The sequence below is a fragment of the Fusarium musae genome, chromosome 3 (assembly GCF_019915245.1).
Source record: "Fusarium musae strain F31 chromosome 3, whole genome shotgun sequence".
NCBI classification, from domain to species: Eukaryota; Fungi; Ascomycota; class Sordariomycetes; order Hypocreales; family Nectriaceae; genus Fusarium; species Fusarium musae.
In genome coordinates, this window is record NC_058389.1 from 4,333,318 (window position 1) to 4,354,890 (window position 21,573).

The 21,573-nt window shown below is 49.5% G+C and overlaps 8 protein-coding genes across 8 annotated transcripts; 3 read left to right on the forward strand and 5 right to left on the reverse strand.

Moving 5' to 3' along the window:
* Window positions 1-2,751: 2,751 nt before the first annotated feature.
* On the reverse strand, window positions 2,752-5,355 carry J7337_004765 (uncharacterized protein; the record flags this gene model as incomplete). Its single annotated transcript, XM_044822454.1, has 1 exon — window positions 2,752-5,355. The coding sequence occupies one exon, from the start codon at window positions 5,353-5,355 to the stop codon at window positions 2,752-2,754; it is 2,604 nt and encodes an 867-aa protein (XP_044683787.1).
* A 680-nt stretch (window positions 5,356-6,035) lies between these two features.
* Window positions 6,036-7,655, reverse strand: J7337_004766 (uncharacterized protein; the record flags this gene model as incomplete). The annotated part of the gene is made up of 2 exons (XM_044822455.1): window positions 6,036-6,592; window positions 6,617-7,655. 2 exons carry the CDS (start codon window positions 7,653-7,655, stop codon window positions 6,036-6,038), a joined length of 1,596 nt encoding a protein of 531 aa, XP_044683788.1.
* A 2,265-nt stretch (window positions 7,656-9,920) lies between these two features.
* Window positions 9,921-12,234, forward strand: J7337_004767 (uncharacterized protein; the record flags this gene model as incomplete). Its single annotated transcript, XM_044822456.1, has 4 exons — window positions 9,921-10,271; window positions 10,328-10,483; window positions 10,534-10,578; window positions 10,627-12,234. The coding sequence occupies 4 exons, from the start codon at window positions 9,921-9,923 to the stop codon at window positions 12,232-12,234; spliced, it is 2,160 nt and encodes a 719-aa protein (XP_044683789.1).
* Window positions 12,235-12,687: 453 nt separating this feature from the next.
* Window positions 12,688-14,331, reverse strand: J7337_004768 (uncharacterized protein; the record flags this gene model as incomplete). Its single annotated transcript, XM_044822457.1, has 1 exon — window positions 12,688-14,331. The coding sequence occupies one exon, from the start codon at window positions 14,329-14,331 to the stop codon at window positions 12,688-12,690; it is 1,644 nt and encodes a 547-aa protein (XP_044683790.1).
* Window positions 14,332-15,089: 758 nt separating this feature from the next.
* On the forward strand, window positions 15,090-15,816 carry PAM17 (TIM23 complex component; the record flags this gene model as incomplete). Its single annotated transcript, XM_044822458.1, has 2 exons — window positions 15,090-15,651; window positions 15,713-15,816. 2 exons carry the CDS (start codon window positions 15,090-15,092, stop codon window positions 15,814-15,816), a joined length of 666 nt encoding a protein of 221 aa, XP_044683791.1.
* Window positions 15,817-16,031: 215 nt separating this feature from the next.
* On the reverse strand, window positions 16,032-17,472 carry J7337_004770 (uncharacterized protein; the record flags this gene model as incomplete). Its single annotated transcript, XM_044822459.1, has 3 exons — window positions 16,032-16,974; window positions 17,020-17,233; window positions 17,283-17,472. The coding sequence occupies 3 exons, from the start codon at window positions 17,470-17,472 to the stop codon at window positions 16,032-16,034; spliced, it is 1,347 nt and encodes a 448-aa protein (XP_044683792.1).
* A 414-nt stretch (window positions 17,473-17,886) lies between these two features.
* On the forward strand, window positions 17,887-18,501 carry J7337_004771 (uncharacterized protein; the record flags this gene model as incomplete). The annotated part of the gene is made up of 2 exons (XM_044822460.1): window positions 17,887-17,889; window positions 17,944-18,501. 2 exons carry the CDS (start codon window positions 17,887-17,889, stop codon window positions 18,499-18,501), a joined length of 561 nt encoding a protein of 186 aa, XP_044683793.1.
* Window positions 18,502-19,698: 1,197 nt separating this feature from the next.
* On the reverse strand, window positions 19,699-20,549 carry J7337_004772 (uncharacterized protein; the record flags this gene model as incomplete). Its single annotated transcript, XM_044822461.1, has 2 exons — window positions 19,699-20,367; window positions 20,508-20,549. The coding sequence occupies 2 exons, from the start codon at window positions 20,547-20,549 to the stop codon at window positions 19,699-19,701; spliced, it is 711 nt and encodes a 236-aa protein (XP_044683794.1).
* Window positions 20,550-21,573: the final 1,024 nt, after the last annotated feature.

Here is a 21,573-nt window from a genome sequence, read left to right on the forward strand (position 1 = left end):
CGTTACACATTCACGACACGACTCTTTACAGAAAAGAGACAGACGTTGGAGAAAAAACCTTGATTGTGTAGCGAATTCTGGGGTTGTTCTTGCGGAGAATCTCCAACGTCAACTTCATCATACCCTCATATTCACCCACAGTCACAACGACAATCACACACTCTCTCTACTACGTACTCGCCTATCCTTGGCTCAAGTTGCATTCATCGCCAAGTCCAGTGGGTCATCGAAACGATTCCTTGGCTCTGACACCAAGTACCGGCATATCATATCACTTCGATCTTTTCCAAACCCAGCCCAGCACTAAACCGGAAAACTCTTTCAGCTCGTTGGTAATTCTCTTCTCACCAACGTGACCTCGCCTACAGTTCACAGTCCCCCAGCCCGTGGAATAGGCTCCCCAAATTCTTCTCCTCCAGACCCGCGTTTTCATTTCGGAAGACTCCTCCAGGACCCACCCGGAGCCGTGGAGAGCCGGCCGTTTACTCGGAGCTTCATGCCTGTTGCTGGAGAACGGACACCGAAGTAAACGGCCCTTTTTCAACATGTATACGGAGTACTTGTCAAAATATTCCAGAGCCCCTATTTTTCTCATCTTCCCCGGGCGAATGGACGCATGAATCCCCCACGGTCCCAGCAGTGAGAGATATCTGGGGACTCCTCATTCCCAACTCCGCGTTCAGGTACCCAGAATGGCGGAGATAATGGAGCCATTGTACTCTGTATGTTGAATTTGTGAAACACCAGCTGACTCTGTGAACGGACCCTATCAGCGGCCGTAATTCGGCGATGCAAGAACGTGGAGAGGACGTCCTTGAATAGTCGAGATATATTCCGTATTATCCTCTTCAAACATCCGACTTTTTTTTGGTAGAACTGCGAAAGATTCTCTTCGCGTAAGTCTTCCGAGCTGAACCTTTTTTCTCGAGACTCAAGGTCAGTGCAGACTCGGTGAGTGTCGGTACATAGATTGCCAAGAAACTCTGAAAAGAACGCATGACCCAACTCGCAAATGGGGGTCATTCGATTTGTTGGATCATGGGAAATGTTCGATTACCCCTTGATCGAAATGCAGAAGATGGCCAAGACATTGGTGGAGAAGACTATGCAGAACTTTGTGAATAAGGGGTGATGTGATGTGAGTTATCAGTCATCCCCAACTCAGCGTTGCAACCTCTCACAACTCTTTCTCTAAGCCACATTTACGAGATAACCTATCGCTTTCCAACACCTGAACCGTCAGATAATCTATCTTGCCATTGAGAGATCACCGCCTCCAAGTTCCACTATATCCTGCACCACATTCTGGCGAAATCTATGTGCAGCAGTGATACCACACAAGCTTTTGATCAAGCGGTTTCGCGAGGCGAATCCACGAGCATAAGTTCCCATGTATCGTTTCTCTACGAATCGGAATGCGTAGGTACTATCCCTTGTTGGCATTATGCTGATATCGGTTATCCTATCTTTCGATATCTTGTAGCACGAGACTAATGCACTACGCCCTTATTCGCGGTTATCTCCCGCGCTACCATCATCTAAATCTCGGGAAGCTGAATTGGGCAATCTCCGATAGCTCTATTTCCAGTAGCCTCGTTTTATGGATGAGTTCGAACTTCGAATCATGTAGCAGAGACGACCGGCTTTGAAGATGCTGATAAACTCAACGGGCATTAGCTGATGGGCATGCGTTGTCATCAGGCACTGCTAAGGCCGTCAGAGCAGGATCCCTTGTCTGATTAGACATAGGTAAACTGCGGAACGGCAAAAATTGAAAAAGGCGATGATAGAGTCGTGGTCCGGGGGGGCACACGGCTTTCAACGAGCAGATTGCTACCAATTGTTGAGGTTATGTCAAGGATAAGTTGATTCTCCAGCTAAAAGGAGCCTCGAGGGCGTTGTTTTTGCGTCGGTGGCAGACGTGATGTGGTTTGAACATAAAGCGACTACAAAATCTACAAACAATAAAAAGGTCTAAGTAATCCAGCCGATTACTAGAGTGGTGTAGAACCATTTCTGATTCGCTGGAGTTTAGGGTAAGCTGATATTCTTCAAGAAATCTTAAATTAGATTTAATTTTCTGTCACTACTATTCATAGACGTATATTACCATTCAAGTTTAGATCAATGTACTATCGATTGAAGGCAATAAATTGTCTAAAAAGAGATAAATAGTGTATTTTATAGACTGTGAGTTTAAAGTAAATGTCACCAACAACTCTCCCCCCTAGTTGTAGGTGAAGAAATTATGAATTTTATTGTCTCTAGCGTCTTCTCACGCAAGTTTGGAAACCTTGGCTGTGACGAATCAAAGCAGTAGAGCACAACCGCAAAGCGAAACTAACCATCACGGGCTTCAAAGACCATCTCCAAGACGCAAACCGATGAGGGAAGCTCCAGAACAGAGCCAAATCACCCTGTATTAACTGTGCTACATTGAAAAGCTCTATGTGGGAACAAAGGGGCATGCATTTTTCTCGAAAGTCGCTGTTCGGAGCCCCCGTCTCATGTGTAGGTAAGTTTAGTCTGTGATGCAAGCTTTGAACCACAGATTTCAACTGCAAATTGACACATGAAGATCTTCATGTCGCACTGACATAATGCCTCAACGATCACTTACACGAAACAAAAGACCAAAATACAAATCAATTTAACTCCTTTAGCTAAAGTCGTGCTTGCGACTCATGCATACTATTTTACAATAACTATGCGTTTCATTCTGGGTATCCTTTTCATAACTCATTACACCCTCTAGTCTACAACCTTCAACATCTCATACGCCTTGTGGCTGATCGCCTTCTGCACGATCTTGAGAGGCGTCATCTTCACCTTCTTCGTTTTCTGGGTGACGTTACCCTCCTCGTCCTTCTCAACAACAACCTCTTCCTCTTCTTCCTCCTCAAACCCACCGCCCTCCAGGAACACCTTCAGCAAGCCCTGCGAGTATCCGCTGACGAGGCATGTTCCATCCTCGTCAGCCTTGACAGGCTTGGGAGCCGTGGGGTCGCCACCGTTTCCGGTGTAGCCGGCTCGTCCGCCTGCGAGGTTCCAGAAGACAAGCTCGGGGAGTTCGTAACCCGCCTTTTCGAACTTGGCCTTGATGCGTTCGAAGGAAGTAGACCAGCTTGAGCTTGACCGCCCTTTGTAATCCCAAGGTCGGCTGTAGTGGGAGTTGGAGGAGCTGGCTTGGTTGAACTGCATGTCGCTGAAGACAAAGACACGCTTGATCATGTCCTCCTGTTTGAGCTTGTTCTCAAGAGCCATAGGGAGGATAAGGTCTTCGAATACAGAGACGAAGTTGGTGCTCATGCCCCATTCCGATCGGTGCATGGCCCAGTACTTCTCCCGCAGAGTCTTGGTCAAGTCGACTTCCTCGACTCTGGGGTGCTCGCTGAAGGTGATGAAGGTGCCGGCGAAAGGGGGTTTGGCGACCTCTGCGAGGAGGAGAGACAGACCGATGGCGGAATCGAGGGGCGTGGTCTGATCTCTGAAAACAGGGCTGCCCATGCTGCCAGATACATCGCAGACCGCGATGCAGGAGTCCATTGTGCCCGAGTCCTTGATTCTCTTAACGAGCGCGTTCCACTGCCCGTCGAGGACCTTGGACTCGATCTCAGCGACCTTCTGATCAAGAAGCGACTTTGTGCCTGATCGGACAGCCGAACCGCCTGTTCGAACCTTTTGGATCAGCGTAGAGGGGAGAAGCGTAGCCCCAGAGATATTTGCCTTTCCTTCGGCAACCTTATCAAGATATTTACTGAAACGATCCGCATCGTTTTCGATGAACAGCTTAGAGTATTGGTTCATCGCAAGGGAGGGGACTCGGTCGTACTTAATGTTTTCGTACTTCTTGAGAGTAATATCTCGCTCGAAGATCTCGAGCTGCTTTCGCAGGGCAGATGTATCCTTTCGGTATTGCTCACGGGCGAATCGGAGATACTTCTCGTGGTCGTCTCTTGGGCTCAGCATCGGGTGGTAGATGGTGGCTCGGGGGTATAGAATCTCAGCGATGGTGGTGACGATAAAGGTGTGTCTGTCGTGAAAGTGATCGGAAGAAGGAGCCCACTTGCCGCACAGAGAGATAGAGCGCTTGGCATTGTTGTCTCCAGTGAGAGCTTGGATGTCTTTCTTAAGCTGTTCTGCGAACAGTCTGGCAATGTTCATGTGTAGGGCGCGGTATACCGGGTCCGTCTCAAAGAGAACCCGTGCGGTCTCATGGCGGTTCTCTCTGGTCTCTCGTCTTAGTTCCTTGGGGTCGACCTTGTGGTTCAGCTCACTCATCTCCTGTCGAGTTGAGTGAGATCCTTGGCCCCGGCCTCGGCCACGACCGCGACCGCGACCGCGCCCTCTTCCACCTATCATACCGCCATGATGATGTCCGTGGAGTCTGCGGCCGTCGCGATGGCGAGGCTTCTTGGTGCTCTTGCCTCGGAGGATTCCAGGGTTCTCGGTGTTGAGGACCTCCTTAGGGTCATCAATCACAGTAAGCTTGTCGTTGGCCGCAATGGCAAGGATATTGAGCATATCCTTCCAATAGCCATGGGCCACTCCATTCTTCACGTCGAACTTGGTCGAGTCGTCATCGTTCTCTTCTTCAACGAGAACAAGGTCATCGTCTTCCTTCTTCTCGGCCTTCTTGTTGATGACCGGGCGGCTGAGCCAACGAAGGTTGGCGACGAGGGTCAAGGGATGATTCTGCGCCAACCATCCGGCACAGCGATAAAACACCGTGCGCGAGCTCTTGCCCAAGTGGATGGAGCGCGAGTTGAAGATGATTCTGAGAGTAGCAAGGGGGTTCTCTTCCCAGGCTCGGGTAAGGAGATCCTTCAGGCGAGGACCAGAGACGACTTCTTCGAGTTCCTGGAAGAGATCAACAAGGGCGTCCTGGCTAGAGCGATAAGCGAGATCGCCGTTCTCTGTGTACATCATGTTCTCCAGGTCCCGAGCTGGCTTCTCGTTGTCGTAGTTGATAAGACCCTCCATGAAAGGGTTGGACTGGACAGGCTGGGCTTCTTCCACCTCCATCTCCTGGGTAGGAGAAGACCTTCCCATAGTTTCAGTGTCTTGGGATGCATGATTCGAGAGTTTCGCGGCATTCAAAGCCTGACGGATTTCGGCAGAGGTCGAGTTGGAGACTAGAGTGAAGGTCTCGGACTCAGCAGCCTCAGCCATGGCAGCGAAATGTTCCTCACGGACTTCTCTTCCGAACGATTCATTGTGACGACCCGCGATCATCTGGCGAATACATTCTTCAAACTCAGCCTGTGGCAGTCTCAGGGCATCGTCGAAGGGGAAGAGAACGGGGGCTGATGACTTGAGGAACCAAGGCAGGTCTGATTCCGATGAAGAATCCATGATGTTTGATGATAAGCGGAAACCAGTTGAAAAGAAAAAACGAACGTGGGAATAAGAAGAAGTGTGTGCTCTTATATACTTCAGTTATTTGAAAATCCCTAATGTTGAAGTAACTTTTCGTGTGTCGCTTTGCGTTTGGGCCAGGACTGAGCTGAGTGGCAGAAATCGGTCAGTGAGTCAGATGCTCCCTCTGTAGGTTTGTTTCTGAAAGAGACGGGAACTCTTTTTACAGTGGCTCGTCCTGCGAAATGTAGGCTTGGATGGGCTGTACTGGTTGCATGCGGCTGAAGCTTGGTGCTTTGGATGCCTGGAGGCTGAGCTAGACCAGGAAGTCTATCCACATCGAACAGGGTACAATTTGGAAATCGCCGAATAATATGAAGTGATCAGAATTTAATTATGAGAATCAGATTTGACTGGTCAGAAAATTGTGAGAATTATTGGTTCTGCTGCTCTGCTCTTCATCATATGTGTTGGTTCCACATGTTGTTGTCTGTGAACACCCCTGTAACTGACGTCTACAGCCCATGTCCTGGGAGTTCCAACAAGGGTCTTTTGCGGGGGGCAAGGGTGCTAAAACTGGCCGCTTGACTCACCCGGGAGCTAAGGTATGGGCCATCATCTCTGTCCCGTCTCTCGTACTCGCGGTTCTCCCTCTGCTTCCTCCATAGCACTTGTGTCTATCGGCCTTGCGTTGCAAGCATGCTAGCATTAGGTCTCTCAAAACTGGGATCAAATGAATCCAAGAGCCTCCCATTACCTTCAGGGGTATCGCTCTGAGGAACATACGGATGCTCAACACTTCCCTCAGCTTCGCCAAATGGGTTCTCGCCATCTTGATACATGAAACTGGTCACCTCCCGGCTAACATCCATCATGTAAGCGCCATGAACACTGCCAAATCGAACGTCAACGCGAACAACTATTTTAGACTGGTTTTCTGCCTTCCGCTCGCGCCAGTCCAGCTTCTGCCGCATGTCTTGCACCAAGCTGTGATAATCGCCACTATCGGGCATGAAGATCAAGTAGCTCAGTTCAACAGACTCTAGAGTTGGCGATAAAATTTCAAGAACATTTATGACGTCGTCTTTTTTGACGATGAATCGACAGAGGCCGAAGTGTCGAAGTTGGTGCCAGTCGTTAACAGGCAAGATGGTTTGCAAAGGAATAAAGTGGTCTACTTCCTCTGCATCAGGGTCGTGATAGTCGTCAGAGTCAGATTCATCAAATTCGTCAACTTATATAACATTAGTCAACAGACTAAAATGTTGGATATCCCTCGCCATGGCAAGAGTTTTCCGCAAATGGTTACTTCGAAAAGAGCACCAGTTCTTCTCACACTGGTTGCCGCAGTGTAGAGAGAGGTCAAGGCTCGCGAACCCAGGATGACTTAGGGTGGCCTTCAGGTCTTTGATCTCGCTGTTTTCGGTGTCATCGAATATACGGCAACTAATCCCTGTTCGGAGCTGGTTGGTGTCAACAGCCAATTCAGCAAGTTTGCTCTCCGGGTTCTCCCGTAGGTGTTGGGCGACGATACGACTGACTAGACAATAGCCGCGCCATTTATCCTTCTCCAAGCCATCCCAATCCCTCGCTTCGGGAAAGTTGGAAGGATCCTCATTAAGAGGCCATCCACGCTCAATAGGGTAAAGGAGACCGCGTGGGAGTGATCTGATAGTAGGTGTGAGATACCACGGCAGTGAAGGTCTTCCATGAGCCGCAGGACTAACTACCACTTTTCTCAGATTGGGAAACCGTAGCATCCCATACTTTAACGCATCGGCGTCTCTGTTGGTCGCAATAGTCTCTTGTTGTCCCTGCCATAACCTCTTGAAATGCTTAAATGCTTCTGCCGGGCTGAGGAGATGTTCCAAGGCTTCTTTGGCCTGTGAATGGTGAGGACTGTACCTCCTTATATCCTCGCGATTCCCACGGTAGATGTGACGATACCATTCAGGAACTCCAGTGACCTCGCCGATATCCTTTTCTTCGTTATACCATGAGGTCCACTCCATTTCGTGGGCTGCATCAAAACGTGCATCGTCGTAGATGATCTCTGTGACCTGGAGCCGAAAGGCTTTGTGGTTTGCTACAGCTTTGAAGACCTCTATATCGCGCAAATTGGGCGAGAGAAAGAGACGGCTAAGGCGAAGATGCGTGGAGTCTTTGATGTAAGTGCATGTTTGGCGCAGAGTTTTTAAGTCGATGTTGGGCAGTTGGTGGAATACTTGGTTGAGTACTTCGGCCGGAAGACGCCCAAGAAGCCCAGATAACACTCGGCCTTTATCAATGGCGGTCATTTTATCAAGTCTGTGAGATACAACCAAGACAAAGTACCTTCTACTAATTACATATGTGATTGTATGAGAATAGGATGTTGCGTGGAACTACTTATTGCCGACAGTGGGACAATTTAGATGTGTCTTAGTGTGGATCTTACGGGGATAGAGCAGGAACGACATGTCGTTTCACGTGAGACCGTTGTAACCTTGTTTTTTCTATTCCAACTTCACGTCTTCAAGTGTTTACCCCTTATTATCTTCTGCGTGCCTCCAATGCCTGAATGCTCGTTCCGCGGTCGTATCGCCGAGTGGCGAGGCCAATTGCGGTCCAATTGCGGTCCATTGCTGGTCAGCCTCATCCCAAATACTCCTTTCTTTGATGGCCAACTTCCAATTGTTCGCTGAGTTCTTTGTCAACTGCAGCGCCAACCCCTCATCTCCTACCCTTCCTTTGTGCTTATGTGCCTTATATTGTATCTCAATGCGTCTCGGGTCTCGATGAATCGTTCATTTGCGGTGTCTTCACTCGTTGTCTCTTCGTTCGTGGTCTTTCCCTATGTCGTGTCTTCTCCATAAAGCCAGCGCTTTGTGGACTGACTACTCGTTCGTCTTCCCCTGCCACATGGTCAAGTCTGGTCAGTTACAGCTTGTATATACGGTAATAGGAGGAACCTCTGTATGGATCAAGGAGTAACGATGCTGGGCAGATTCGATCGCCGTCAAGACAAGTGGTCTGACTGACGTGAAAGCGACCGCAAGTGCAAGAATAAGGGGTAGGGACAGAGCTAGTCTTCGAGGATGTGTCTCTGTGTATATGTGTGTCTTCTTCTCTGTCGTGCTATGGACTTCGAGTGTCGTTCCTTCGAGTGAAGGCCTGTTGGCCCGCCAGTATGCTCCGAATGGATGTCAAAGCCCTGCCGCAGTCCTGCATCTTACTCTTGTCTCGCCCATAAGCTGCTCCCGAGTCGCTGCGTCGTTGATGCAATGCTCTTCATATGTGACTGGTGCCTCGTATGCTCGTGGGCAAGCCGCCGCGCCGTTGTTGTGATCAAGGAAGATGGGTATGGCCGTTGTAGATGGCCGGTGCATATCGTCTGTTTGCTTTACAGGTTCGGGGTCGAGGTGTGGAAAACACCATGAGTCCATGGTGGTGATACTGCGCAACGATACAAGGTTAGCACACCTCAAGATGCACTGTTCCCTCAGTGAGGAGGTAATACTCTGGACCATCGTGGCCATGTTCATCCCTCGAGCTTTGAGTTCCATGACCATGTGCTGGTGGATGAAATTCCGATGTAATGGACGAAATACAATATGGATGAACAAAAACAACAAGACGGCGATATCGTGATGACCTCTGGGAGACTAGTGGGGGCCCGAATAGTTTCACCAGTGGAGGGGCGGGACAGAATGGGATGCATGCCACCGGCAACACCAAGCAGCAACACCACTTCGGCTGGAGAGGAGCGAGTGAAAGTTGGCATGGGCTATCTTTTCAATAATATCTACCTCCGGCAATATGGGGATTACGATTATATTATCCACATTTAAAATCTAGGTCGAGTGTCATGCCTGTATGTGTCAATAAACAAAATATGAACATCAACATCAACATCAACGTTAGGCTTGCTACTCTCTTGTGGATCCATGAACCGGATGACTGTTCAGCATCAAGGTGGCCCAAGTCTTGATAGCTTCTTTTCCTTTCGTCCCACTGCACTGCCGCTCCTCCAACCTCTCCTGAACCCCTCCACAACTAGGACCAACTCCTCTCCAGTGCCTCAAGGACTTGACTCATGCAATACCCTATCCCTTTCCCACAAGAAGTTGAAATTCCCCTCGCCGGAGTAAATACTCTGTGCCCTACTCCTGAGCACCACTGGCAGCGTCACTGGTCGTTACCTGGTCACCAGATCGTCTGGAGTTTGTTGATCCTGCTCTCCTATAGGCTAGGGCTCGACGCGTCGTAGGCTGATTCTTCTGCCCCTCTCGCGTATATATTGCTCTCCTCTTTTCTCCCCCTCCGCAACAACACCTTCTCTCCCACATCCCCCCCAAGTCATCTCTACAAACATTTCTTCTTTTCACACATCACAAAGTTTACCTTCGAATATCTTCATTGTGATCGTGCTAAAACGAGAGTAATTATTACATTTACTAAAGTATCTTCGTCCTGAACTCAGACAAACCCCCCTTCACAAACACCCTGAGTTTTTGTTGACACTTACCCCAATCTTCTTCCCCTTCTCCTTTTCATTTTCATTATCAACCCTCAACTTAACCATGTCTCCCCCTACCATTAACGGTGATCGAGGCCCTACCTCTGAGCAAGGCATTTGGGACTTCTCGTCTTCCCACTCCGACGAGCAATCCTCTCACTCCTCCGACTCTCTCGCCGCGTTAGGGGATTTAGATTCCCACCCTTCGGGTGAAGTAACCCAATATCTCGATGAGAGAGACGATATACTCCACAGGCTTGCCAGTTTCGACTCTCAGGTCGACCTCAATTCAAATGAATATGATTTCTCCAACCTCTCGTCAGAAGAAATCATAAGCCAAGGCGAGGCTTATGCAGACTTCACCCGATTACTGGAGGAGAATCTAGCTAACCGAGTTTATTACGGCGAGCTCCGGGTAAGTCACCACCAGTCAAACATACTTATTCTCAAATTAACGCTTTCACCTCATAGGACGCAATTATTGCCTCCACTAATGGTTACCTTACGCCCACTCAGCTCCTCGCCAAGATGGAGGAACTGAGTCGGGTCGCGGTTGATATTCAGGAGAGCAACAAGAAGCTGCGACGTCTGAGTGAGGCCGAAGGCGGCTCCTCGTCTAGAATTGACGTAAGTATTTTCTGTCCCTTATTGAACCAGATGACTAACATTGAATTCAGGGGGACGATGAGAAATCATCCGATGAAGAGTCGGATGAGTCAAGCGTCCGTGAGACGACATCTGAATCAGACAGCCACGAGCCCGGGGAATAGGACCCCCCAAACTCGCCTGCCGACGACTCCTCAGAGATCGAGTCCCAGATTGCTCCCGGATCAGGCGGTAACTCTGCTACCGCTGCGGCTGATGGTGGCGCCAGAGATGCATCTTTAACCTCCTCAGTCATTATCTATGATGATCAGGATGCCACCACCAGCAACGAGAGTGAAATCATCCCTCTTGTTTCAGACGACTACGTCTACAAGATCGACGTCAAGTCCGTCTTCGATCCAGCCGAGACCGCCGACTCTCGTCGAGTCCTCCTGAACAAGATCCCTCAGGGAACCACCCTGACCCAGATCGCTGACGCGGTCTGCGGTGTCGGAGGATTGATCCGAATCTCCATCATGGACAACCTTGGGCACAGCGGCACTGCCTTCAAGCTTGCTTGTGTCGAATTTCGCGACTCCGCTGCCGCCAAAAAGTACGTCGCCAACATCAAGGCCAACGGTCTTGAGCTTATCAACAGCAGCGGACGTTTCTTCAACATTGAAGTCAAGCTTATCAACTCAACTTCGTCCTACGACTCCCGCCATGGGCACCCCCTTGAGTATGGTGTCGGCTATCACAGCGAGCAGTCTGGTCGTTGTATCACTATGGAGAACTTTCCTACATCTGCCATTTGGCATCTGTTCACTCGATTCGGAACGAAGTACGTTATCCGTGCTTCCTTTGTCCCCAACAACAATCAGATGAACGGCAAACTGTCAGTTGAGTTCTCCAGTGTCTTCGAGGCTGGCCGACTGTGCTACATGATTCTGAACCACGTCTTCCTGCCCTACCATGGCCCTGCTGCCCAGATGGGTTTTGGTCCCACTCCCTCAGACCGCGATGTCGAGGAACTCACCAGTTCCGTGTCCAACACCATCGCGTATGTCTCTCCCAAGCACCTCTCTGACGCCTGGAATGTTCAACCTTTCAACCTCTTCACTCCATCTTCTAACTTTGCGTACGGTGCTCCCATTCCCCGACGTGCGGTTACCAGCCGCACCTCGTCCCTGAACGTGGAGGTGGTCTCGCGCACCCCGTCGATGAATGCCGTTCCTCCCACCGCGTCAATGAGCGCCGGGGTTCCTTTCAATCCTTACATAAATGCGGAGGCATTAGGTACCTCGTCGATGGTGGAGATGTCGCAAAATTCGTCTCTCTGCACAGGAACTGTGGTCCCGCACATCCTCGTCCGTGATGACAAGAGCTCCCCTGACCTCCGGGACATTCAGATGACCAACGTCACTTTCAACTTCGTCGATGGGCAGACGAAATACATCATCGTTCAGGGCCAGGTCTATTCTCGGGAGATCAACGGTGACATCTATACCAAACTCGACGACCAAGAGCTCATGAAGCTCAAGCAGGAGAATGTCCTCAAGCCCAACTGGGCTCCGTTCTGGATGCACTACTGCGAGGCTAACGAGGTACCCTATCTGCCCAAGTACGCTGAGTACGGGCGTGTTGCGAACATCCGCCGCAACCTTAACAAGAAGTTCGGATTGCCAGAGTCTTGGAACCCTGAGCGACTCACCACGATTCCCAACCAAATCAAGTCGTACCTCAACCCCAAGTCTCGAAAGGTTGTCTCAACCGCTGAGACTGAACGAAAGTAAATCTACACAACAAAGTCGCGATGTTGCGCAAGCTGCATCTACGGATCAGCCGTGTTCCCATGAACACTCCAACAACAGTTCAGTTCTACCACACTGACACACCACGAACAACACAGTACGGCTGCACATGTTGCCGACAAAGGCAACGGGCGATTGCCATTAGTTACGGAATGTTTTGACGCAGGTATGGGACATTTAATCCAGGGCATTGCTATAGGGGATGGGGATTTGTATGACATCTTTTTGGGTCCTCGGAATCAATCAATCAATCAAGGAATCAACGGTAGTTTTCGTACTTTAAGGTAGTTTAATGTAATTAAGTCATTTGACACAAAATGGGGTATCTCTAATGCTATGTATCTCCGCCGTGGCCGTTCTGCTTTTTGAAAAGTAATTACGCCTGATAAGAATCCATCTCCAACTCCATAGCCAACCTTGACTTGTTATTTTTCTTCATCTATAATCAGCCGCTCCCCATCCATTCGCACCCCCATTCTTAGCCCTCTTCTTCGCAGGCGGTTCCTCCACGACGAAAAGCTCATCGTCTTCATCATCATCCTTACGTGGATCCGCAGCGATGGGCATTCCGAGTTCGTCTTCTTCACCGCCTGCGAAAGCTTCACTGACGCTTTTGAACTGCTTTGCGGGAATGCCCCACGATAAAGTAGTTTGTTTCATAGACTTCTTCTTTGGTGCGTACGACGGTGCAACGGAGGGTTGCTTGGAAGCTGGCTTTGTAGCCGGTTTGTCTGAGCGCTTTCTCTTCCCGTTGCGGAGGTACGCTTTGATGAGATCTTTGGGGAGGTTGGATTCTGGCTCCCAGGAGGGGTTCTGGTCAGGAGGCCAGTCGCCTTCCCAGCGGACCAAGAAGTAGCGCACTAGACCTTGACCTTCGACATCGTAGAGTTCCATGTCTTCGAGGCGTTTAACCTCCCAGCCTGGTTCTTCTGCCTCTTCTGGATCTTCTTGGTTGGGGTTTTCCTGAGGAACTGGCTCTGGAGCCTCGGGGATGCTACTTTTGGACTTTGACTTCGACTTTGAAGGTTTCTTCTGAACCGACATAGCTTCTTCGATGAGACGTGCTGTTTGGGTTTCTGACTCTGGATCTGGTGTCTCAACCCCGGAGTTAGAGTAGGTGAGTGACTCTTTGGGCGTCCAGTCTGAGGCGGAGCCTGTGCCTTGAACGCCACCCAATGGTTCATTAGAAGGATGTGATTTCTTCAAAGAACGGCTAAGCTTCTTCTTGCCTTCAGACTTTGAGCGTATGCTCGGGATCTGGGGCGTGCTTTGGCGACTTGAGGTCCCTGTTGACGGGATCGACTCGAAATGTTTGCCTTTGGTATGACTTTTCTTTGGGACGTGGGACTCGGCTGCTGAACCTTGCGGTAGATCCATCTTAGTGTCACTAAAAGCGCTTTCTGAGTTCTCAATAGTCCCTCTTTGCTCATCCAATGCCTGATCATCCGTCTCAGCCGAGTCGCCAGTCATTTCCCACTGCAACTGCCTCGCCGGACCCTCTTCATCCGATAACCCCTCAAAGTCCTTTAATCTGTTCTTTGTAGGGGTCTTGATCGACATGGCCCCCTTCATTGGAAGAGCCTCATCGTCTTCTACCACCGCAACAACAGCCGTTTCTATCGTACTGTGCTTGGGCGGTCTACCACGCCTCTTTGGCTGTGTAACCTGTCCAGCTTCAGTCTTCTTTTTCTCCGTCGTTTCTTCCTCCAGCTGCTCTTCCGTATTCTTGAATTCCCATTCTTCCAATTTCCTCGGCGATACGTATTCCAGAACATCCATCGCAGGAACCAACATCTGTGCCGCTGGTAGGTCCGTCCATGACACGATATATGTCATCCGCCTAGGTAGAGGAAGTCCATCTGCAGCAAGTCCCGGCGAGGGAAGGATAATTCGCTCCAGTATGTACGCGGTCGAGTCTTGGGGTGGTAGCAAGCTAATGGGCTGCAGTGGAGGGCCACTGCCTGGGACATAGTCTTTCGGTTTAGACCGAAGACGCACTTCGATCCGAGATCTCTTGTGTTCCTTCGGTTTTCGTTTTTCCGACTCGTCTGGCTCGAGCTGCTGTTGGAAGGACTCCATCGCTCGTGCGCCAACGCGAGTCCCGCGACCCGCGACGCCAGTTCTAGCAAGATCGTAATGGAGGAGTCGCCAATGCGATTGGGTGGGTAGAAATCATAGGTAAAGGAAGAGTCTGGGACAAATTAAACAAAAGGATTTTCGATTTATGTCGTCGGCGTGTTCATAAGAATAAATCTGTTTTATGAGCTGTTCTAATAAAACGCGGCTTGTACTGTAAGAGGCTGGCAGCAGGCCTAAGAAAGAGCTGCTACCTGATGACTAAGCCAAAGACAAGGTCAACAAAGCCTAAGACAACATGAAAGGGCCTATAACTACCTTCCTGGATAGCTTGTATTTTATTTAAGTAAATAAAGGGAACTTGAGATTGCTTTTAATTAATAAATACTTTTATTATATCTAGCAAGTCATTAATTAATATACTTATTATTATACCTAAGTACTTAAGTTTTTATGTAGAGAATAACTATACTTATCTTAGTCAAGGCTATATAGTCCTTATTAGGGGGGCTTGGGGTATCCCCTTGCTATCTAATTGAGCTTTAACGGCGGCAGCGCTTAGCCGCGCCTAATGAAGCGCCAAACTTTTCCATCCTCCATGAGATCACGAACACAGCTCTACCCGAGCTTCAGCATCCCCACGTCACGCCTAATAACCGACGGCACAACGACATCTTTTCAATCTCCACTCCAAACCTCTAATCGACTTTTTTCTCCCTCCCAAAACCTCAATTGGTTACAAACATCAATTCACTTTCATCATGGCTTCTCCGCTCAAGACCTCCGTCTTGCGCATGCCGCTAACTGGTCTCGTGCGCTCATCACAAAAAGCTTCATTCTCTACCCTCCGCCCAGCTTCATGTCTCTCAGCATCGCCGTTCCGACCCCAATGCTTCACACCCGTCGTCGCAAAGACCTTGTCCCGCACCTACGCCGATAAGCCGCAGTCCACCACCACCATCGAACTCCCCCCGCTCGACTGGAACAGCTTCTTCAAGCTGCGAGTTTCGCGCCGACGATACCAGCTCCTGTTCTCCATCACCAATGGATTGTTTGCTGGTGGTGCGGGCGCCGTTTTCCTCTCGACGGGCCTGGCGGAACCGATCATCTCGCAAATCCCTCTCGATCCGTTTATGACGCTGGGACTTATGACGCTCGCGTTCTCGGGTCTTGGGTGGTTGAGCGGTCCTAGTGTTGGAAACCAGGTCTTTTACCTCTTGAATCGACAGTGGAAGAAGCAGATGACGCAGAAGGAGGCTCAGTTCTTTGAGCGCATCAAGAAGCATCGGGTTGACCCCACCAACTCGAGCGCCAGCAACCCTGGTAAGTTTTTCATCTCGCTAACTTCCGGTGCCGATCAGGCCAGTTACTAACTACGAAACAGTTCCTGATTTCTACGGCGAAAAGATCTCTAGTGTTTCTGGATATCGCCAATGGCTAAAAGACCAAAAGGCATTCAACAAAAAGAAGACTGCCAACTTTGTGTAAACGAAAAGAAAGAAAAGTAAAAAATATCTCACATGAGTCTCTGTTGACTTGAGCAAAATGTTATTTGTAATGGCGCAGCTGATGGGCAAGAATGGCCTGCCCTTGGTGTGCTCGGGTTAACACGGGCATTGTATGTTGTATGTATGTATCATAAAATCTCTCATCCAATACGACTATCCCCATTTCCTCTTTTAGCCGGCATCTCTTTCATCAGTCTATATAAAAGGTACAGATGGATCAACAGTGTCCTTCCATGACTTGATGCCACCAAGAATATCGCCGATGAATCTCTCTCCATTGTTCCCTAATCCTAGGTCCTTGAGTTTCTGCGCGGCAATCTGCGAATCGTTGCCGACTCGGCAGACGACGTATATGGGGGTTGAATGAGGCAGATCGCCTGGCCATCCTTCTGGTGTAGCTTCGCCACGAGCGCTCATGAAGCGACTGATAGGGATGTTGACCGAACCTGAAATATTGCAGAGATCAAAATGTTCCTTCTCTCGGACATCCACGAGCAGCATATCCTTGTTCTCTGACTTGGAGAGCTCATCATACTCCTTCGCTGTGACTCGCTCATCCGGCTGGAGTAATTGAACAGGCTGCTTGACACCACAAAACTGGACATAGTCCATTGAGTTCTTCAACTGACTCAAAGTCAGTCTGTTCTCATCACCACAAGCCAAACAAGTCTTCCTTCTGCCCCTCATCCTCACAGATCGAAAAGGGGTATCAGACATGCCACTGAAAAGTAAAAGCATCGGTGTCTTGGCCTCTCCATGAATCTCGAGATCACCTCTTGAAATCAACTTAATGGCCTCCAACGCCTGCAAGACACCCATTGTACCAACGATAGGTCCTACGATTCCACCCTCACCACACCCAACCACGCTATCTGGTGGTGGGGGCGTAGGGAATACGCAGCGATAACAGGGACCCTTTCCAGGAGGATTGTTTAGAACGATCAGTTGACCTGAAGTTTGGAATGCAGATGCTGAGACAAGAGGCTTTGAGAGAAGAACGCAGATATCTGAGATGAGATAGCGAGATGTAGGGTGATCAGTACAATCAAGGACTAAATCATAGCCAGATACAATGTCCTCGGCGTTCTGCGGTGTAAGATGTGTGTTGTGCGCATTATAAGTTATCGTAGGATTGAGACTTCAGCAGTTAGCAAGGGACACTTGACCATGAAGGGGCTCTCACTCTTTGAGATATGTAATCGCACTCTGAACCTTGCTCATACCAACACGACCCGTCGAATGCGCAACTTGACGATGTAAATTCGAAACCTCAACTTCATCGCCATCAACAAGACCGATCGTCCCTATCCCTGAGCCAGCAAGGTATGCAGCAGCAGGACATCCCAGACCTCCCGCTCCAACAAGCAGAACCTTGGCGTTTCTCAAGCGTAGTTGGCCTATTCTTCAATTAGTACATTTCTCTTGAGCATTTGAAGGGAAACTAACCTTGGAGTCCAAAGTTGGGAACAATCATCTGTCTACTGTACCTCTCATACTCGTGGTTATTGAGTGGCCATTTCCACGCTTCTTGAGATTCACGTGCTTGTGACTCTGCGGCTGCGAGTTGAGAGCGTAGATCTGCGAGTTCGACTTCTCGCTTTGCGATTTCTCTTCGAAGATTATCGATTTCTTCCATTGTTATTGTATGAGAGTGAGTGAGATGTGAGAAGAAGGGTGAAAGTTTAAAGTCACGAGAGAATCAGCCTAGAACGGAGATATTGAGTTGAACCCCACTATGAATGATAGCACGAGCAGTTCTAGCAATTCTATTCATAAGACGTTGCAGAATGTAGGTTGATATGATAACCAAGCAAAAGCCTCTGGATCTGATTCTCATACAAATTCTCAATATCTTACTTTACTGACTACAAGCCGTTGTATCAACCTGGTCGTGAATCTCAGCCGTTGACTGCCCCTCCACGCCGTATCTCGGTGTGCCCCACCACCTCGGTGAGCCACCCTCACCGAAAATGTTTCTCCAGTATCTTCACCTACACCTTCAATTCCACACCCAAATCCTCCATCTTCAACCCCCCAACCACAACCCAAAATGGTACGTCCCCTTCCTCACTACAGTCCCCAAAAACAAACTCCTAACAAAACCCAGGCTCCTCAACCCCCAGGTCTCAAAAAGCCATCCGCGCGCACCCTCCGCCACCAGCGAGTAACAGGCCAAATCCACCCGCAAGCCCCCCAAAAAGTCTTCCGCGACGACGCCGCAGTAACAGACTCCTTCCTCTCCAGCAAGCGCGACAAGCGCCTCATCAAGCACTCCTCCTTCGTATCACGCATCCAATCAGCCCGTATCTCCAAATCCACGAAGCGACGACGACCGTCGAAGAAACTAGCTGCGAATCTAGAGAGTCTAGCTGATGCGCTGCCGGAGTTGGAGGAGGGCGCGGAGGTTGAGCAGGGGAAGGTTAGGCACAAGAGCTTGAAGAGTAAGAAGGGTGCGTTGAAGAGGAAGGAGAGGGTTGTTAAGGGCGAGATGGAGAGGTTTGGGGTTAGTATGGCGAGGTTGACGCAGCAGGATGGCGTGGCTGCGCAGAAGGTTGAAGCGGAGGAGAAGAGTGCGCCGGCGCCGACTGCGAATCGGTGGGCGGCGCTGAGGGGGTATATCTCTTCGACGATGGAGCAGAATCCTGCTTTTGCTGAGAAGAACTAAGGAGGTCGACGTGGAGAGGATCTAAGATACCAAAGATGGAGATCAAGTCCATATGTGACGTTACAAAAAGGGGCAGACGCAATCTTCACAAAATTTTGCTCAGGCGTATGGAGTTAGAATCGTATACTTCAATCACAGGCCGAGGACGGATAATAAAACTTATAGCATTGATCCTGAATGACAAAAAGCTATGTCTAAATTGGCATAATCTAGGGAACCATTACTGTGACATTCTTCATAAATTTCTCATCATGATGCTCCCTTAAGGAGCTCACGTAATACTTGTGTTTATAAACATACAATTGTTCTTCATAAGCTGTGCTAATGCTTCGCATATCTTTTTTCCATATCCTACCAAACGCCTTCATCGCTAACTCGCATGACTTTGATATCTGGGAGTATCATTAAAACAACAAACGCGCTTGGGCATCTTTCTCTGTTACACATGATAACCACTTCCCTCTTACTGCTCCACGCTAACCACCAACGCCAAGATAAAAAAGGATACAGGATGAATAAAAAGGACAAGATGAGATAACATGAAAACAAGACTGATCGACCGTGACGCATGCGTCGTAAAATTCATTTCATTACAGTGGTGGAACAAGTGCATCATTGTTTTTTCTTGATCGCGCTTTGAGGTGAAACAGCTGTTGTGCTGGAAGACCGCTTGCCCCGGACTTTGACGGGGGTGGGAGGACTTGTTTGAATCCTAGGCTCTTTCGTGACTCGATCGGACTTGCTTGTTCGTGGACCAAAAGGAGGTGAATCCTTAGAAGATCGGATTAGGTTCGAGTTTGTGCGCACACGGTTTCTCATTCCTCTCCAAGGAGGTTGATCAACAAGTCTGGTAGGAGAGCCCTTGGGTTTAGTGACTGGCCCTTTGGTGACTTGGCCCTTAGCGATTGAACCTTTGCCGCTTTGGTTGACTGGTGACTTCTTCGCCTCTTGAGAACGGGCAGGTGAACGGCGTGGTGAACAAGGTGGTGACTTCGAGGGCTGTCGGGCATTACGCGCCTTTGCCGCCTGAGCTTCCCTGAATTGTCTTATGAGTTCCTCGAATTCTTCGCAAGAGCCGTAGCAGTCCGTTCTCTATTCGATCCGCGGCGGTGTCTTGTTCGAAAATGGGCTGGCGCTTCTCCTATCTTGATTATTAGATACGCCATTCAAAGGGAGGGGGGTAAAGATTTGGGGTACTCACGATCGCCTGCGCTCGCCCTCCTTACGGAGGTTTTCGATAATTCGCATCATCTCTTTGCGGCCTCCATAACTGTCGACCATCTTACCACCCATGCTCATCGACACCTTCTCGCGGGCATTAGCGCAGAGAAGGCGCTTGACGAGGAGGTGGCGCATCAACAAGCAGACAAAGACACCACAGTCGCTACCGTTTTCCTGCTGGGGGCAATCTTCGAGGTTGATAAACCGAAGAGGCCGTCCGAGGATGTTGGCAAGCTTGCGAGTCGCAACGTTGGCCTCGGAGTAGTTGGCACCACCAAGGGAGTCGTAGTGGAAGGCGACACCATCGAGTGTCGAGACGAGGAGAAGCGACCAATGGCTACCACCCTCGGCGACGCTCACATTACGATTGTCGTTGATGGGTAAGAAGATATGGGTGACTTTTGAGAAATCGGGAAGGGCGGACTGGACTGATCGGAGGTCGGGCTCTTTCATGAGTAAGAATGTCATGCTAGGACGGAGCAAAACGATACGAGCTTGAGGATACTTGGGAAGTGTTTCGCGCTCCAGATATTCTTCCCAGAAAGCAATATTGTTATCTGTTAACCAGTCGTGCTTGAGCGCCTTGATATCCTCAGCTGTCAAGAGGACATCATAGTAGCTGAGGTAGGGTTTCTCGGGGGCAAGCTATGTAAGTTGTTAGCGCCAACGCCACTAGACAAGTCGCATTCCATGATAAACTCTACCAAAAGCGCATCTCAAAGATAGGCGCATTGGATCATTACCTAGACAGGCATGCACGGAGATGCGGGGTTACAGTTACATACCGAATCGCCAAAGTGGCGAGCCATCCTCTGACGAAACGGCATCTTGTGTTGCTTGGATGTCGAGGATGCAGTAGAGGTAGATGAGGTCGACGAACGAGGAGAGATTTCAGGAGAATACGATGTCGAGTCTGCGGGTGTGATCTCGTAGTCGGAATTGGCGGTTAAGGTTGAGTCCGAGGTGTCAGCCGAGCTTGAGCTGCCTGGACGTCGTGATCGGCGGCTCCGAAAGTTAAGAAGACCGTGCAAGCGACTGTACAAGACAAAGATGTCAGAAAACGATTGGTAAAAAGACGGATGCACAGAGGATGGCAATGCGCTGAGGATTGAGATGCAGTAGTTTGTAAAAGATGAGAGTGTAAAGGAATGAAGAAATAGAGCAGATGGAAGTAATCTGAGCTGAAGAAGAACGGATGCAGCAGGCAGTGTAAGTGACTGACGGGCACAATAGGCAGAAGACGACAGTGGAAGCGGGGTCAACAGTGGGAATCTGAATAAGAGGTATCCGTACACAATAGAAACAGCTCTTGATTGAACTAGTGGCAGTGGTATTATACCGAGGCTTTTCAGGTAGTTTTCGACCCTTGTGCAACGTGAAGAAAGGTTGAATTGAGGTCTGGGGAGAAGAAAAAAAAGAGAAAGGAAAAAAAAAAACTGGAGCGAAGGGCAGTGTCTGCAGCTGCCGCGTTGGACAGGAGGCTCAGCCCAGTCCACGAGCCCAGGACGCAGTGGAGGCGGGGCAGACGACGGCACTGGCATTTTAGCGCCAATGCCCTGGAGGCCCCCCCTCTCCTGCTTGTAAGAGACGGACGGATCCATTGCAATGCGGGCAGCCAGCTTTGACTGATGTGATGCAGACGGACCTCTCGTCTTTATCCAGTGACCAAAGGAGTTAGGCAGATTTAGGGGGCCCTTTTCATCACCTAGGACGAAGAATGGTTGGGCCTCCCTTATGCACAGTGGTCATATGACGATGTGACAAAGAGTGGTTGGGGATATTGAATGTGCCCATTGTTCGTGACTGAAACAGAATAAAAACACTGGCCTCTGAATAAACGGAATGGCACAG